This window comes from Oncorhynchus nerka, linkage group LG7 (assembly GCF_034236695.1).
Source record: "Oncorhynchus nerka isolate Pitt River linkage group LG7, Oner_Uvic_2.0, whole genome shotgun sequence".
Lineage (NCBI taxonomy): Eukaryota > Metazoa > Chordata > Actinopteri > Salmoniformes > Salmonidae > Oncorhynchus > Oncorhynchus nerka.
The window spans coordinates 40,734,491-40,749,876 of record NC_088402.1 but is presented as its reverse complement, the minus strand read 5'-3'; the positions used below and the strand labels follow the sequence as shown (position 1 = coordinate 40,749,876).

General features: G+C 45.1%; 1 protein-coding gene across 1 annotated transcript in view; it reads right to left on the bottom strand.

Moving 5' to 3' along the window:
• The window catches only part of macf1a (microtubule actin crosslinking factor 1a), a 246,088-nt gene that overhangs the window by 166,608 nt on the left and 64,094 nt on the right, over window positions 1–15,386 (bottom strand). Inside the window, 1 exon segment of the mRNA XM_065020508.1 lies at window positions 736–797. Coding sequence (XP_064876580.1) covers window positions 736–797 — 62 coding nt within the window.

Below are 15,386 nucleotides of genomic sequence, written 5' to 3'. Positions count from 1 at the left end.
AGTGTGCAGGGCCCTGTGAGTGTGCATAGAGACAGTGTGTTAGTGTGCAGGGCCCTGTGAGTTTGCATAGAGACAGTGTGTTAGTGTGCAGGGCCCTGTGAGTGTGCATAGAGACAGTGTGTTAGTGTGCAGGGCCCTGTGAGTGTGCATAGAGACAGTGTGTTAGTGTGCAGGGCCCTGTGAGTGTGCATAGAGACAGTGTGTTAGTGTGCAGGGCCCTGTGAGTGTGCATAGAGACAGTGTGTTAGTGTGCAGGGCCCTGTGAGTGTGCATAGAGACAGTGTGTTAGTGTGTAGGGCCCTGTGAGTGTGCATAGAGACAGTGCAAAAATAAAAGGTCAATAAAGAAACAAGGTTAACTCAGATCACTATTTAGTCTGTGTATCTATGTTGTTAACTATTTATCAGTCTCATTGCTTGGGGATAGAAGCTGTTCAAGAGCCTGTTGGTGCCAGACTTGATGAACCGGTACCGGTATACAGAATAGTCTAAGCATACAGAATAGTCTAATGTCTGGGTGGTTGGAGTCTTTAACCATTTTCCAGGCCTTCCTACCAGCCTGAACATAATGGAGTCAGTGCTGGAGGCAGGGCTCATTCAGCCCTGTGTGGAATATAACAACTCATTCAGAACTACCATCCTAGCTCATTCATTTCTACGATGCTCTAAGTCGTGATACATCTGTGTGTGTGTTCCCCACCAACCCCCAATATGATGCTGCGATGCAGTACCGTACCTTGATGAGATGTTTGTTGACCCATTTCATGAAGGTTTTCTTCTGCACCCGGTCTCGCTCATCTGGAGCAGAGGGAGGGAGGGGGAAAAGAGAGTTCATTACACAACAAGCACAGCGTCATTCCTCACCTCTGTATTGTTTACAAGCACGGCCCTGAAACATCTCTGTACCGAGGCTGTCTGGGAGCGCAGCGTTCAACCGGACTTAACCAGGCAGCGCTCTACTAAATGGATTTGTCTGGAATGGAGGGCTCAGTCATGTCTGCTGCTTTGGTCGTTTCTGGGAGAATTGAGCCTCGTCACACCTCTGTTTTGTAAGGGCGCTACGTTTGTTGAGTGTTCGTGACACCGCAGCTTGTTTGTGACACTGCAGAAATCTCCATATGGACACAGCATAGGATGCATGGTACATACGCATGAACCCCCCTCCCCTCCCCCCTGCCCCACACGCAGGCACTCCAATAAAACACACACACACACACACCATGACTCAGTATTTAATAAAGCAGAGAAAAGCCGCCTACTGAGCTGGTCGATCCCAGCTGTAGCCGCAGAGACTGGGCCAGGGGTCTTAGCACAATGCAGCAGCCTCCCAGCCTATTTCCTTTGCCGCCTGTTCTGAGCTCAGTCCAGACCACGTTACCCAGACGAGTGACACGGCAATGCCCAGGACAGAACCTGACGGCAGGCCTCGCTGCTGTCATCTCCTCCCCTCCCCCACGTGGAGCCACTCCTCCTCCTCCTCCTCCTCTCATCCGGGTCTCTGTGTATGACATGCAGATGGGTGGCTTTGCTTTTCCCGCCTTCCCGTTCATATCTGACTCACTCCATTGGGATGCCTCTTCCCGCGTTCCCCTGGTTGTTACTAGCAGGCCATGTTAGAAAGGATATACGTTGTGGAGCTATTTAACAGCTTACATGAATCGAACCACGAACCAAAAGTCACATTCCAATCGTATATTTTACCCCCTATACTGAGAATATATCATATTTGGCTATATTCACACTTGTCTTTTCTAGCATGGCCAACTAGTGACTGTTTTCTCCCCTTCTCTGCTCCAACCAATCAGAGAATAGTTCCTGCTGGTATTTCCCCAACTTGACCTTGATAGGCTCCACTGTTGATGTGGTTGCCAAGGTGACACTATAAAACATTGTCGCGCTATGTGGGGGGGGGGGGGGGGGGGGGGATGTGTTGTCTCACTTCCTCTCCCCAGATAGGCCTACATACATTACACACACACACACACACACACACACACACACACACGTGTTTACATACTGTAATGGGAACAAGTGGTCTTCGTGAGCTTCTATATCAGCATTGAGGCTCTTTGTGATAATGACAGACTGATATTTTAGTGTGGAAATGCAGGTCAAATACCTGAACGTGGTCAAACCTAGCGGGGCAAGGTAACACACTATATGACTCATTATGATATTTTTACTCCGGGGGCACGCCCCAGGCACACACATTTGAACACAGTCTTGCTAAATAGTTTCAACAGAAAAGCATGCCTTCGTTAACAAACCTGCCTGGTAAGCTGGCCTAGCCGGCTCAGCGGTAACACATGGCTTTCTTTGTGACATTTAGGTGAGGCTGTCTTCATCAAAATCGGCTATTGGTGACAGTATATTAAACAAGCATGGCGCCCCCTAGAGTTTGACATGGGAATTAACACGATACCCCACATTGGCAACTGCCAGTGGAAACGCATGTCCATTGCCAAGGGCAGAGCCTGTACACCAACAGGGTTGACTGTGTGCTGTGTTTGTATGTGTGACAGCCAGGGAAAGGCACGCATTCCACCACACAGGGAGGCATTGTTCAGCAGTATACACCCCTCAACACCATCCAAAAACAAAACAAACACAAATAATGTGCACACACACCACCACTACTAGAGTGAGTCTTCACACTGTAAACATTGGTCGATATAGTGCACAAATAGCTCAAGATGTCAACAGTACACCACACACACACACACTACAATATAGTGAACAAAAATATAAACGCAAAGTTGTTGGTCCCATGTTTCATGAGCTGAAATAAAAGATCCCAGAAATGTTCCATACACAAACAGCTAATTTCTCTCAAATTCTGTGCACAAACTTGTTTACATCCCTGTTAGTGAGCATTTACCCTTTACCTGACAGGTTTGGCATATGAAGACGCTGATTAAACAAAATGATCATTGCAAAGGTGCACCTTGTTCTGGGGACAATAAAATACCATTCTAAAATGTGCAGTTTTGCCGCACTACACAATGTCTCAAGTTTTGAGGGACCATGCAATTGGTATGCTAACTGCAGGAATGTGCACCAGAGCTGTTGCCAGAGAATTTAATGTTCATTTCTCTACCATAAGCCGCCTGACGTTTTGGAGAATTGGACAGAACGTCCAACCGGCCTCACAATCGCAGGACCACGTGTAATAACACCATCCCAGCACCTCCACATCCGGCTTCCAACAGCCACCCGGACAGCTGATGAAACTGTGGGTTTGCACGATGACCACTGGCACGCTGGAGAAGTGTGCTCTTCACGGATGAATCCCGGGTTCAACTGTACCGGGCAGATGGCAGACATGACATTGTGTATGGCATCGTGTAGGCAAGCGGTTTTCTGATGTCAACGTTGTGAACAGAGAACCCCAACGGAACCACGGGGCAATGGAAATGGGAGTCATAAGCTACGGACAACGAACACAATTGCATTTTAAAATCGATGCAAATTTGAATGCACAGAGATACCGTGATGAGATCCTGAGGCCCAATGTCGTGCCATTCATCAGCTGTCATCACCTCATGTTTCAGCATGATAATGTACGGCCCCATGTTGCAAGGATCAGCGCACAATTCCTGGAAGCTGAACACGCCCCAGTTCTTCCATGGCCTGCATACTCAGACATGTCACCAATTGAGCATGTTTGGGATGCTCTGGACCGACAGCGTGTTCCAGTTCCCGCCAATATCCAGCAACTTCACACAGCCAATGACGAGTGGGACAACATTTCACAGGCCACAATCAAGCAACCTGATCATCTCTATGTGAAGGAGGTGTGTCATGCTGGGTGAGGCATAAGGTGGTCACCAGATACTGACAGGTTTTCTGATCCATGCCCCTACCTATTTTCTAAAAGGTATCTGTGACCAACAGATGCACATCTGTATTCCCAGTCATGCGAAATCCATAGATTAGGGCCTAAAGAACATCTTTTAATTGACTGATTCCCTTATATGAAATGTTGCGTTTATATTTGTTTTATTCAATGTAGAAAACACAGGACACAAACGGTGACATCCTATACGCAGGAAAACGTTTTATTGAGCCTATGTAAGTAACACATAGCTGCTTTAGTGTACAACACATGCATACACTACACATACCGTCTCACACACACACACTGACCTGCACAGCACATGATGGAGTGCAGGTGGGCATTGAGGCTGGACTCGTTATGGTAGTCCCGCCACATCCTTCTTTTTACTGCTCTATCCTTCCGTATTTCTCTCCTTCCTCTTTCCTGCACCCGGCTTCTAAAGCCACTTCCTCTTCTCTCTCCCAGTGCACAAGTCCACATGTGACTCCAAAGTCAGGTAGCACACCCGAGAGAGAGGCAATGTAAACGAGTCACTATTCCGCAATCCCAGAACAAGAGTAGTCTCTCTCAGAGGAAGTCCACGTGTCTTATTCCAAGCCAGGGAGAGGCAAAGTACACCAATTGCTATTTCGGTTTCCACAATGTCAAAACAAGAGTATTCCAATGAATTTGATTCTCCCAAAAACACTTATTGCAAGGACTAGTCTCCCCGTGTCTCAGACAAGTAGAGGGATTTATTTCTGGGTTGGCTCTTTCTGCCTGTCGCTCCCTTGTACCCACTCTCTTTCCGCCGGTATTGCGGTCACTGCCATTTCTAAACTCCCAGCCAGCTCTCACCGGAGCAGTCACACGTGTGTGTCAAAGTCACAGGCTGCCCCCTCCCCTCTGGCAAATAAAGACCGCCCCTCCAACCCCTCCCTCTGGTTCTTCCACTCTCGTTGTCTCGCACTCCCTCGGTTACTCCTGTCCCCTGCTACCGCGCTGGCCTGAGGCACGGTCCCTCGTTCACTCTACTCCTGGTGCAGGACAGACACCTTGTGCTCTAAAATGCAGCTGCTGAGCAGTAGCTCTGCAGACAAAGCAGGTTCAGGGCTGCGGTTCTCTCACTCTCTCAGCCTCTCCCTCCCGCTCTCTTTCAAAGTATCTTAAGGCTGCAGTCCTCTGGTTAAGATGTGTATGCTGTCAAGACGGGGCAACAGCAGGTTGAGGAAACTGTCTGCCGTTCACAGTTGGAAATAAGAGGGGGTTTCCTTCTTCAGTCTTCCAGAGCAAAGGAAGGAAGTAGTTGTAGAGAGAGATTGTTTATCAAACTCTGGTTGAGGTAAATAATAAGGAAGTCAAAAAGAGAACGTGCTGAAGTGTCCCTTTATGATGATGTCATCCACTCAAGCAATCAAGCAAGCAGCAGACTCCAGTGTTTAGATTCCAGTCTGTTGCCATGTGAACACACACACACACTGCTCTCTCTAACAGAAACCAGACACTGCTAGCCCTAGACTGTAACCAACATCATTTACAATATTTTTCTTTCCTCTTTCTAGGCCTGGGAACAAACATTTGCCACAATCCCAGAAGAAACCCCCTGGCTGTCCATTGTAGAGCCCCCGTTCTGAGCCAATGAGTGTTTTGTGTGTGTTTAAGACCACTCGCCTGATCACAAAATGATCTGCTGAGCTTGTGATGTCATCTGATGAGACAGAGAGAAGCTACTTCAGATAATCATAATAATCTGAGTAGCTGCCTTGGTCAGTGAGAAAATGATACAAATATGTTTTGGGTCAGGGCTGTAGTGTGTATGAGGAGGTCTATTGGAGAACTGTCCAGATCAGATTTCTTGACTCCTCTCCAGGCGGGTTCAATGCAGATTGGGCACAACACCAGCTAGCTACAAGTGAACAAGTTGCGTCTTGAGCTGAGAGCCACCGTCCCCTGACACCGTACACACCCACGAACAATCACAGAACGGGACAAACACACACTTTAGTCTCGGCAATTTAAATCCCCAGCATTGACTCATCCATCATTGTAACCCTACTGATAGCTACTCTGAGGAAAAATGTACTTTCTATGTCTGTGTTATGTGGTTGTCCCACCTAGCTATCGAAGATGAATGCACTATAAGTCGCTATAACTATAAGTCGCTCTGGATCAGTGTCTGCTAAATGACTGAAATGTCAAAATGTAGCCCCCTTTCCTATGACTAAGCATTCCCTTGATGCAACGGCATTGTCAGCTAGCCTATTCCTACACCCCTTCAAATCTGTCGATGTTGCATAGAGCGTCTCAAAACCTTTCACAACGCTAGCCCCTACAATAATTGTCATGTTTCAATTTAAAAAGCTGGAACAAAATCAATAGTAGAACTGAAACAGAGAGTCAGCAAAAACAGCTGCAACAACCTCGCTTCGTAGAACAACAGCGTGACGGCATATGAACATGTGACCGGAACATTGACATTATCACTGGGAGTCTGACAGTCAAGGGTGACATCACAGTCTGTAGTTTCTTATGGAAATACTAAAGACCAGGTAAAAACCTATAGTTTAGCATACAAAAGAGCTGGCACAACAACAACGCCTAGACCGCCCCAACAAAAGCAGTGACGCACACACACTCGTGACACACAACGACAACACGCTCCGCCGGAAGAGTCCACACACACACACACGCGCACTCCTCTCCTCCTGTCGATGATGCGTCACTCAAGTAACCGTGTTTCTCTCCTCCTATAGTGACCTCTTTACTCTCTCCACATATCCAATCCGCATCTTCCTCGGTCTTGTTTGTCCTTTGCCTTTCCCTCTGCTCACTCCATCCTTGTTTTCAAGAGGACTCTCTCCTGGGTTTTTAGAGCGAGAGCGTTGTTCAGCCGCTCCGTTTCTCCCCCGGCCCTCCAAACTATAAATACCAGGCAGAGCTTACGCTCTTAATACCACGCAGTATGCTTATCCCTCGCTCCCTCCCTCTCTTGTCATCACGTCTAATCTCTCCTCTTCTGTCGCTTCTCTCCTCAGTCTCATTCAATTAAACAGAGGAAGTCGCTGCTCCACCAAGTCTTCTCCTCCTGTTGTCAAATCTGATTTTTCCACTTCACTTTCCATTTCACTTTCTCCGTCGTTAAAATGTCAGAGTTCATCGCTCTCCTTCTCCGTCAGCAGTGGCACATCTCCCTCCCTCCCCCATCAATCCCCTTACATCCTATTTGTTATGAACGTATAAACCAAATAAAAACAGGAAATTAACTCCTATAGCAAATCTAAATCAACCAGACCAACATTTGAAGCGATATTCCCCGAAATAGCCAGCTGCAATATTTAGAAATATCCAAACCACTCCTGTATCGGGTAACAGGTTTTGAAAGAAAGTGCTGATATTCCGCTCCTGGCTGCTACGTAATCCCCCCCAGTTACCAGGGCCCCCCTGGCAGCCCTCTGGACGAGCAGTCATCAGATAAGAACATATTGAATTTGGGCTCCTTGTGACTTATGATGACTCTGATATTGGGCAGCGTTAACCTTATTAGGAGGAGATGCTGTGTATCTACGTACGGGATACGCTGCACTATAGGGACGCAGGTGGTTTGGGGTTATAAGGTTATGTTGTTTGGGGTTATAAGGTTATGTTGTTTGGGGTTATAAGGTTATGTTGTAGGTTGTTTGGGGTTTTAAGGACTGCTGTCTGCTGTCGATTTGTCAAAACATACACAGGTGTGTTCTTTGAACTAAAACTGTCCTTGTCAATGCCCTTTTTCACAGTTAAGAGGTTATACAGTGGGGCAAAAAAGTATTTAGTCAGCCACCAATTGTGCAAGTTCTCCCACTTAAAAAGATGAGAGAGGCCTGTAATTTTCATCATAGGTACACTTCAACTATGACAGACAAAACGAGAAGAAAAAAATCCAGAAAAATCACCTTGTAGGATTTGTAATGAATTTATTTGCAAATTATGGTGGAAAATAAGTATTTGGTCACCTAGAAACAAGCAAGATTTCTGGGGCTCTCACAGACCTGTAACTTCTTCTTTAAGAGGCTCCTCTGTCCTCCACTCATTACCTGTATTAATGGCACCTGTTTGAACTTGTTATCAGTATAAAAGACACCTGTCCACAACCTCAAATAGTCACACTCCAAACTCCACTATGGCCAAGACCAAAGGATACTTCAGGATTTTGGCAATGAAGCCCTTCATCTACTTCCCCAGAGTCAGATGAACTTCCTTTAGACATAAAAGTGGTATCCACAAGTTCATCCGACTCTGGGGAAATAGATCATCCCGACGTATCCCTTTAATAATAATTAATAAACAAAATGGATATCAGTAAAATCACTAACTAATCGTCAGGTCTGTCATTACTTATTACTTCTGGGAACTATCATCCTCCTCCATCCTCATGAAGGAGAGACATTAGAAAATATATTCAAGGTATGTGGGGTTTTTGGTAACAGAATTACAAGGCAATGCTTTTTTTTAAACTTACAGAAGGTAAAACATTTTTCCAAAATGAAATATGTGATATTAGTTGGCAGGGTTCTATACGTCAACATTATTGTGTTTTAATGCATTTCTGATACCTTAAGACTTATTCTGGTTTTGCAAGACCCCTTTTTCCATCTGTTTATCCAGATATCTAATATTTAAGATGGAAAATGGTTTAAATATATGCATTAATTAAAAATACAAATAAACCTTCACTTTCATTTGACACCCAATTTGATATGCTCCTACTGTATGAGCTTCACATATTGGTGCTCATGGGCCCTTTTACATGGAATAGCCCCTATACATACACACTCATGCAAGAGCACAAACACACAGCTCCCCAACCCTGCCCATCACTCTGCTGTGCCACGTCTTGCTTGCTGCTGCGGCTAAAAATAAAGCCAGTGCGCCAGCGTCACAAACACACAGCTCTGTATCAGTCGGTACCGCACTTTAGCAAGCCTAAACACGCAAGCCTGCATCACACACACAGACACAGTACCACCCACACATAGCCCCAAGAAATGGCACACTGCACAGCTTTCCTATCCAGTCCCTTCAGATAGATGGTGATAGTAGGTCCCTGTATAAATAGGAAGTGGCAGTAGGAAAAAGGTCACTCTTTCCAAGGCATCCCTGTAGAACACAGAGGTGGGCAATACCTCTCTGTTCCTCCCATCATCCCAGACAGTCCTGTCACGTTAGATATTATACTCCTGTGACTGAAGGATATCAATTAAATCCTCCAAACAATTAGCAGAACGTCCTTGCCAGCGGCCACTGTGGTCCTTTATGGCTAATGATTAACCTCATCAGGATCGGACACTTTTTTACAATTTTCGCCAAAAATGAAGCAAGGATATGCATATTATTGGAACCATATGAAAGGAAACAATTTGAAGTTTGTGGAAATGTGAAAGGAATGTAGAAGAATATAAACAATAAATCTGGTAAAAGATAATACAAATTTAAAAAATATTTATTTTTATTTTTTTGTACCATCATGGCCATCATGTATAATTCCAGCCCAGCTGCAGTTTTGTCCACTAGATGGCCACTCGATTTTGGCCACTAGGGGCAGTAGTGTATGTGCAAAGTGTTAGACTGATCCAATGAACCATTGCATTTCTGTTCAAAATGTTGTATCAAGACTGCCCAAATGGGCCTAACTGGTTTATTAAGTGGCCTATTCTAGCATTAGCCACTATCAAAGTCACTTATCATAGGGATTATAGATAGTTGGACACAGACCAAATGTGATGTATTCCATATCTTGTATTAGGCTTTACATTAAAAGGATGTATGCCTCTTATAGGACTGCAACGGTACAACAACATATTTGTCATGGTGTTTAAAATCAGCCACATGACGGGACTGAGTTGCTTGTCACCAAAGTGACTTTCTGTTCACTGCATTAGGTGACACGATATTACAAAAAGCCGACTTAAAAACAGCCATTAAGAGACTTAACTGGCCAACTCATACAGTCCGCGACAAACGAGAAAGTCCACTCCAATGAAATTGATTTGAATCAATGGCACATGACAGGTAGCAGCCACGCTGTGAAAAAGGCCAAATAAGGAGAACTGTGCCAGAATGACTCACACCGGTAGAGATCCAATCAGACAAACACAGTCTCAGTTTAAAAGAGAATACACAACTAAATTAAGACTAGCTAGCAGATAAAACATTTGCTCTCTGAAAAGTAACACGTTTCCCAAACTGAAATCTAACAGAAAGAAGAGACATACTGTCATCTACTTTAAAACCCCCAAAACATTGACTTAAATGCTGATCATCCCCTCCTTCCAATACCAACCAGCAACACAGCAGTGAACAAGATATCATGCGAACACAAGACACGCTAACAAGAGACACCAAAAAGGGAGAAGTCTAAAGAGGAAGTAGGAAGCCAGGAGTGTCACTCCGAACACCCTCCCTCTCCTTATCTGAGGAGGATAAAGAGGCAGCAGCGACAGAAGGAGATGAGGAGCATCTCCCCCCCCCCCCAGCCCTATGTGCTTTAAGGAGTATATATACCTGGTGTAAAACGAGGGGTACGCCGTCGGCGGTAGAACCACACCACGGCCGCAGTGAAGAAGTGAGCAGCCACCACCAGGATGGGCGTGACGACCACCGGGTCCATGAGCAGGTCCATTGCTAACCACTTATGTGCTAACTGACCCAGAGTCAGTTAGTTCTTCAAAGAGTTCAACGAGAGAGTGACAACTTCCAGTGTCCAATACCAATCTCAGGTCTGTCCTAAAACTGTCCTAAGCAACAAGCTACCGGGAAGAGTTTTGAAGTTTCTGCCTCAGCCTGTTAGTTAGAAGCATCGTCTCGTTTCTCTCCTTCCTGTTCTCTTTTTTTGCTGTGGATAATAGTCGGCTGCTGGATAACCTTTTCTCTCCAACTTTTCCTCCTGAACACGTAGCCTCAATGCTGAGAGACTAATAATCTTTGCCAAGTTCTTCTCTCCATTGGAGCTCCCGCCCTCTTTTCCTCAAGCCACTCTTTTTCGCGAGCCCCCCTCTCACACTCGTACACTGAATTCCTTTCCCCTGAAACAAGCGCCCGGCTTTAAGCCGTTGCTCCGACCACACAGTATAACAAAAAAGTTAGTAGACAGAATAAAAGCGATGTTGGGGTTCAATCGCTCGCTAGGGAGGAAACCACATGGGAGATCGTCTTTCCTGTCTGCGTGTGTCAGTGTGAGTGAGGGTGATTCAGGTCGCGTGTTAGGGTGGCATTTGCGTGAGAACGTGTTGCCGTCTCGGAGTGTTTATCTCTGTTGCTATGGTCAACCAATGTCACTCGTACCGAAATGTATTAATAGCTATCTTTGAATGGAAGTGTTCCGACTGCCGGTGACTTGATGTTCAGAGGTTGCGGGTGGGTTGACCACGTGTGTGTGTGTGTGTGTGTGTGTGAGAGAGTGTGTGTGTGTGTGAAATCGCAGTCTAAAAGAGTGTGAGAAATCACAACATGAGGGTTGCTAACTACAAGGGTAACTATGCTGTACTGTGTGTGTGTGTGTGTGTGTGTGTGTGTGTGTGTGTGTGTGTGTGTGTGTGTGTGTGTGTGTGTGTGTGTGTTCATGAAGTCACGATATGCGAGACATACCGTCTCAGTGAGTCAGCATGGCAGGAGGACAGGGGGTAGAATAGATAGAATGGCAGCAGGTCCTCGAGTTACTCACGCTTCACAGAGAACCGTGTGTGTGTGTGTGTGTGTGTGTGTGTGTGTGTGTGTGTGTGTGTGTGTGTGTGTGTGTGTCATGTACACTATGCAAGTGCATGTATTGCATTTGTAAATGTTCTCCTGCATGCCAACACTAATGTTAGAGGCAACAACCTCTAACTGAATTGCTGTCCAAAATAAGATTGAGCAAAATATAAAAACAGAAAATCCCATTTAGAATCAGATGAAGATTAATTGTGTAACACAGTGTGATAAGACCGATATAGAGTAAAGGTGGGCAGAACATCACAGTCACCAGTATTTTGGAGAGACATCTTGATACCCAGTTGTTCAGCTTGTGGTTTCCACTATGACTGTCACATGCCAGTCTGCTCTGGGAACTTCCCGTGTTTAATTACCCACCGTCCTCTCTGCCTAGAGCCAATCACATCCGAATCCGAGAAACACCGTATCTAAATGCTAACCGCCACTACGCGTCAAAACCAAAACCCTGAGATGAAAACTGTAATACAGAGAGAGACGAATAGAGAAAGACCTAACAAGGGTAACGTGTCAATGTTTGAGTAACAGCCACAAATCTGAGGTCAGGAGTGTGGAGCCACCGCTGTGATCGAAGAGGCCGATGCGTGTTGGTGCAAACAGTGGCACAACATTCAAACACAAGACCTGTCACACTAGTTGAATAGCCACACAAAACACGGTCAAAAATATGCTTCATACCACATCTTACAATAGTCGACTAAACGGTAGACCTACACCGCAATCAGACATTCACTGATCTGAACTGCATCACTAATAACCCCAGCAACATTTATTCAGAACTCAGAACATCGGAACTTTAATTTATAGAGCCGACGAAAGACAATCGAAATAAACAGATCTGTGCAAACCCAACTAAACTTTGACATCTGCCTTTTCTAGACGTGTAATTTGTTTTGTGTGTGTGTGTGACAAGCCAAAAAAAGGTACACGCATACAGGAGCAATGTAAACACACGTAGAAGACTGATGTGTGTGATGCAATTACCTCAGCTAACCTCTCTGGGGTTGATTGTCTGTAAATGCAAGACCGTATCCACTATCAACTGTTTACACTGCCAGATTATCTAAGTGAATAGTTTGACAGCCAAGTTGATGAGTCTGTGAGAACTAAGTGTCCCTGACCTTACTGAAATATCAACCAGAATAATCAACACATGAACAGAAAGTACAATATGCAAGAGGTCAGAAGCGCATGCCAAAACGTACACACACACGACAGTGAATGAGCGGATCATTGTGTGCCAAACACTGGCTGCCATGAAGTCAGGGCCTCAGACAGGGTCCATTTCAAAGCCCCTCAACCAGAAAAGGAAATGTTCAATGCTGTGTGTGTGTGTGTGTGTGTGTACATAACACACACACGCAACAAATGAACTGAGTGACTCATTGGACAAGAAAGGCGTTGAGATGTCAGACTACTGTACGGGCTTGGCACAGAGAGACACAGACAGAGAGACAGAGAGACAGAGAGAGATGGAAAGAGACGGGGGGAAGGAAAGAAGGAAACAGAAAGATGGGGAAGAGATAGATGATGTTGATAGAGAGAAGAATATCGAGGAGCTGGAGAGGGGTCAGAGAGAAAGAGACACAAGGGTGTCATTGCACGGCTCTGTGCGCTAATGGCTGTTTGTGTTGGGTTGTGAATGACCCATTTCATACAGAAAACATAATTCCCCTCCCACACACACACACACCGTTCATTGTGACCACTGACCAGTGTCATGACAGTCCCTGCTGTTCACACTTCCATTTCCAACATTATCCGTCCATATTTTACTTCTTCAATCAATAGCTGTGTTCCACTACTCATACCAACTCCACTAACCATACTATTTGTGAGGTGAATTGAGTATATAGTATGTTTATTGGTCATAGTATGGATATAGTTAGTATGCCAAAAGTTCCTGGATGTCGCACTAAATTCGCCAAAATATGAAGTATACATGCAGAGGACACTTTTTCCGTACTTTAGTGCCCATAATGCAATTCTTCAGGAAATGTACGTGGCTTCACATCGTTTCCAGATTTGAAGAAAATGGCTGAAAATATGCAGCTGAAGTACAAGGAGAGCGGATACAAATGCATTGCTTAATTTAATTACGACAAATGTTAAGAAAATGTTGAGCAATGTAATAAAGTAATGACTTTTCAAATAAGTTACCTTACATTGGCTGACAATTTGTTAGCTACGCTGTCCTTACGAACCACATAGCATATCATTACAGCAGGATGTACCGGTATGTTGTTAGCTAGCTACCTAACGTTAGTTGGCTACGTCTACATCAAACTTGCCAGTATATTAACTGTAGGCTGACTAACTACCCAACGTTTATTGACTTGACATTTTCCCGTCATAGTTTAACTAAATTGTATAGTCCTTGTGTGTTCTCAATGGACATTTGGGTGCTTCCGTAACCAGAGGCCAGAATAATTCATTTACGAGCGCTCAACACCTGTTGAATTGGCTGGTGTCAGTAAACGTCGGGGGGGAGGAAGCGTAATTAAATTACAATCAGTTACAATCACCAACGCTCTGGATAACATGAAAACTGCTTAACCAGCTCTGCTAGGGCAGGTGAAATGGTCAGAGTGTTCTCATTTGTGTCTGGAAGTAGCTAGCAAGCTAGCCAATGTTAGCTGTAAGGCCAGAACGCTCAAATCAACCCTACTCCTGGGCCGAGCTTGGACGATCTGAGAGGTCATAAAATGTCTAACTAGTCATTTGTTACGCTAACTAGCTAGCAAGAGGTTGCATAGCAACAGCATCAACTTCCGGTAGACAGAGGTAGAGCTTGTACGCTCAACTGAAAGGATACTGTTCCTTTACAGTATGCTAAAATGAACTAATAGTATATAGTATATACTCATTAAGTATGTAGTATGTTAGTATGGGTATTAGAACATGGCTATGGACTCCCTTTCCATTCTTTTACCCCCCCATCTACCCTTCAGTTGCTTGAGTCCGCAGCATCCTATAGGATAGGGAGTCCACCAACTAGGTCACCCTGTGACATACAAGACCACACACACCGTGCCTAGTTAAGTAAAGGTTAAATAATAACAAATAAAACACCATTAACTGAAACATGCCCCTCGCCCACACAGAAGCACATGGGGAGTGGGGACAGACTGTGCACGCATGAACACTGTATGCACACACACACACACACACACACACACATTACATTAAGCGCTGCAGCAAAAATCAATTACAATACATATGATCTATTAAAACCATGAGGTTTGGAGAGACTTCCCCATACTCCATTTTTTTCCCCCATACTTCCTTGTCATCTTAAAATAGCCCACGGGAAACATGAGAATGACAGCAGCATGAGGAAGAGGTGAATGAGAGGGGAGGAAGACAGACAGCAACAACAGGGCCATGACTCAACTGGCTTTGGCATGTCTTGTCAGAAGCAAAAAGCAAAACCAAGTCGCTCTTTCCCTGTCCCTCTGTCTGTCCGCTCTTCCATTCCTACGGTTCATTCTCTGCTCACCACACCCATCCTCTATCTTCTCCTAGTTTCGTCCTCTGCTTTTTCCCTTGTGCCATAGATGCGGATCAAGCTAGCCCCTGAAATACAAGTCTTCAAATACAGTAGGCTAATAGCAATAGAATAGACACACACGGGCAAACCTAAGCAATATGGGACTAAATGTACTACAGGGACACATTGGTCATGTTCCATTCCGTTGGTCCACGAACCGGAAGGTCGCTGGTTCAAATCCCAGAGCCGGCAAGGTGGAAAAATCTGCCGTTTTAACCCCCAACAACAACTGCTCTCTGGGTGTGGATGTGGATGAAGGAAGCCCCACGCACCTCTG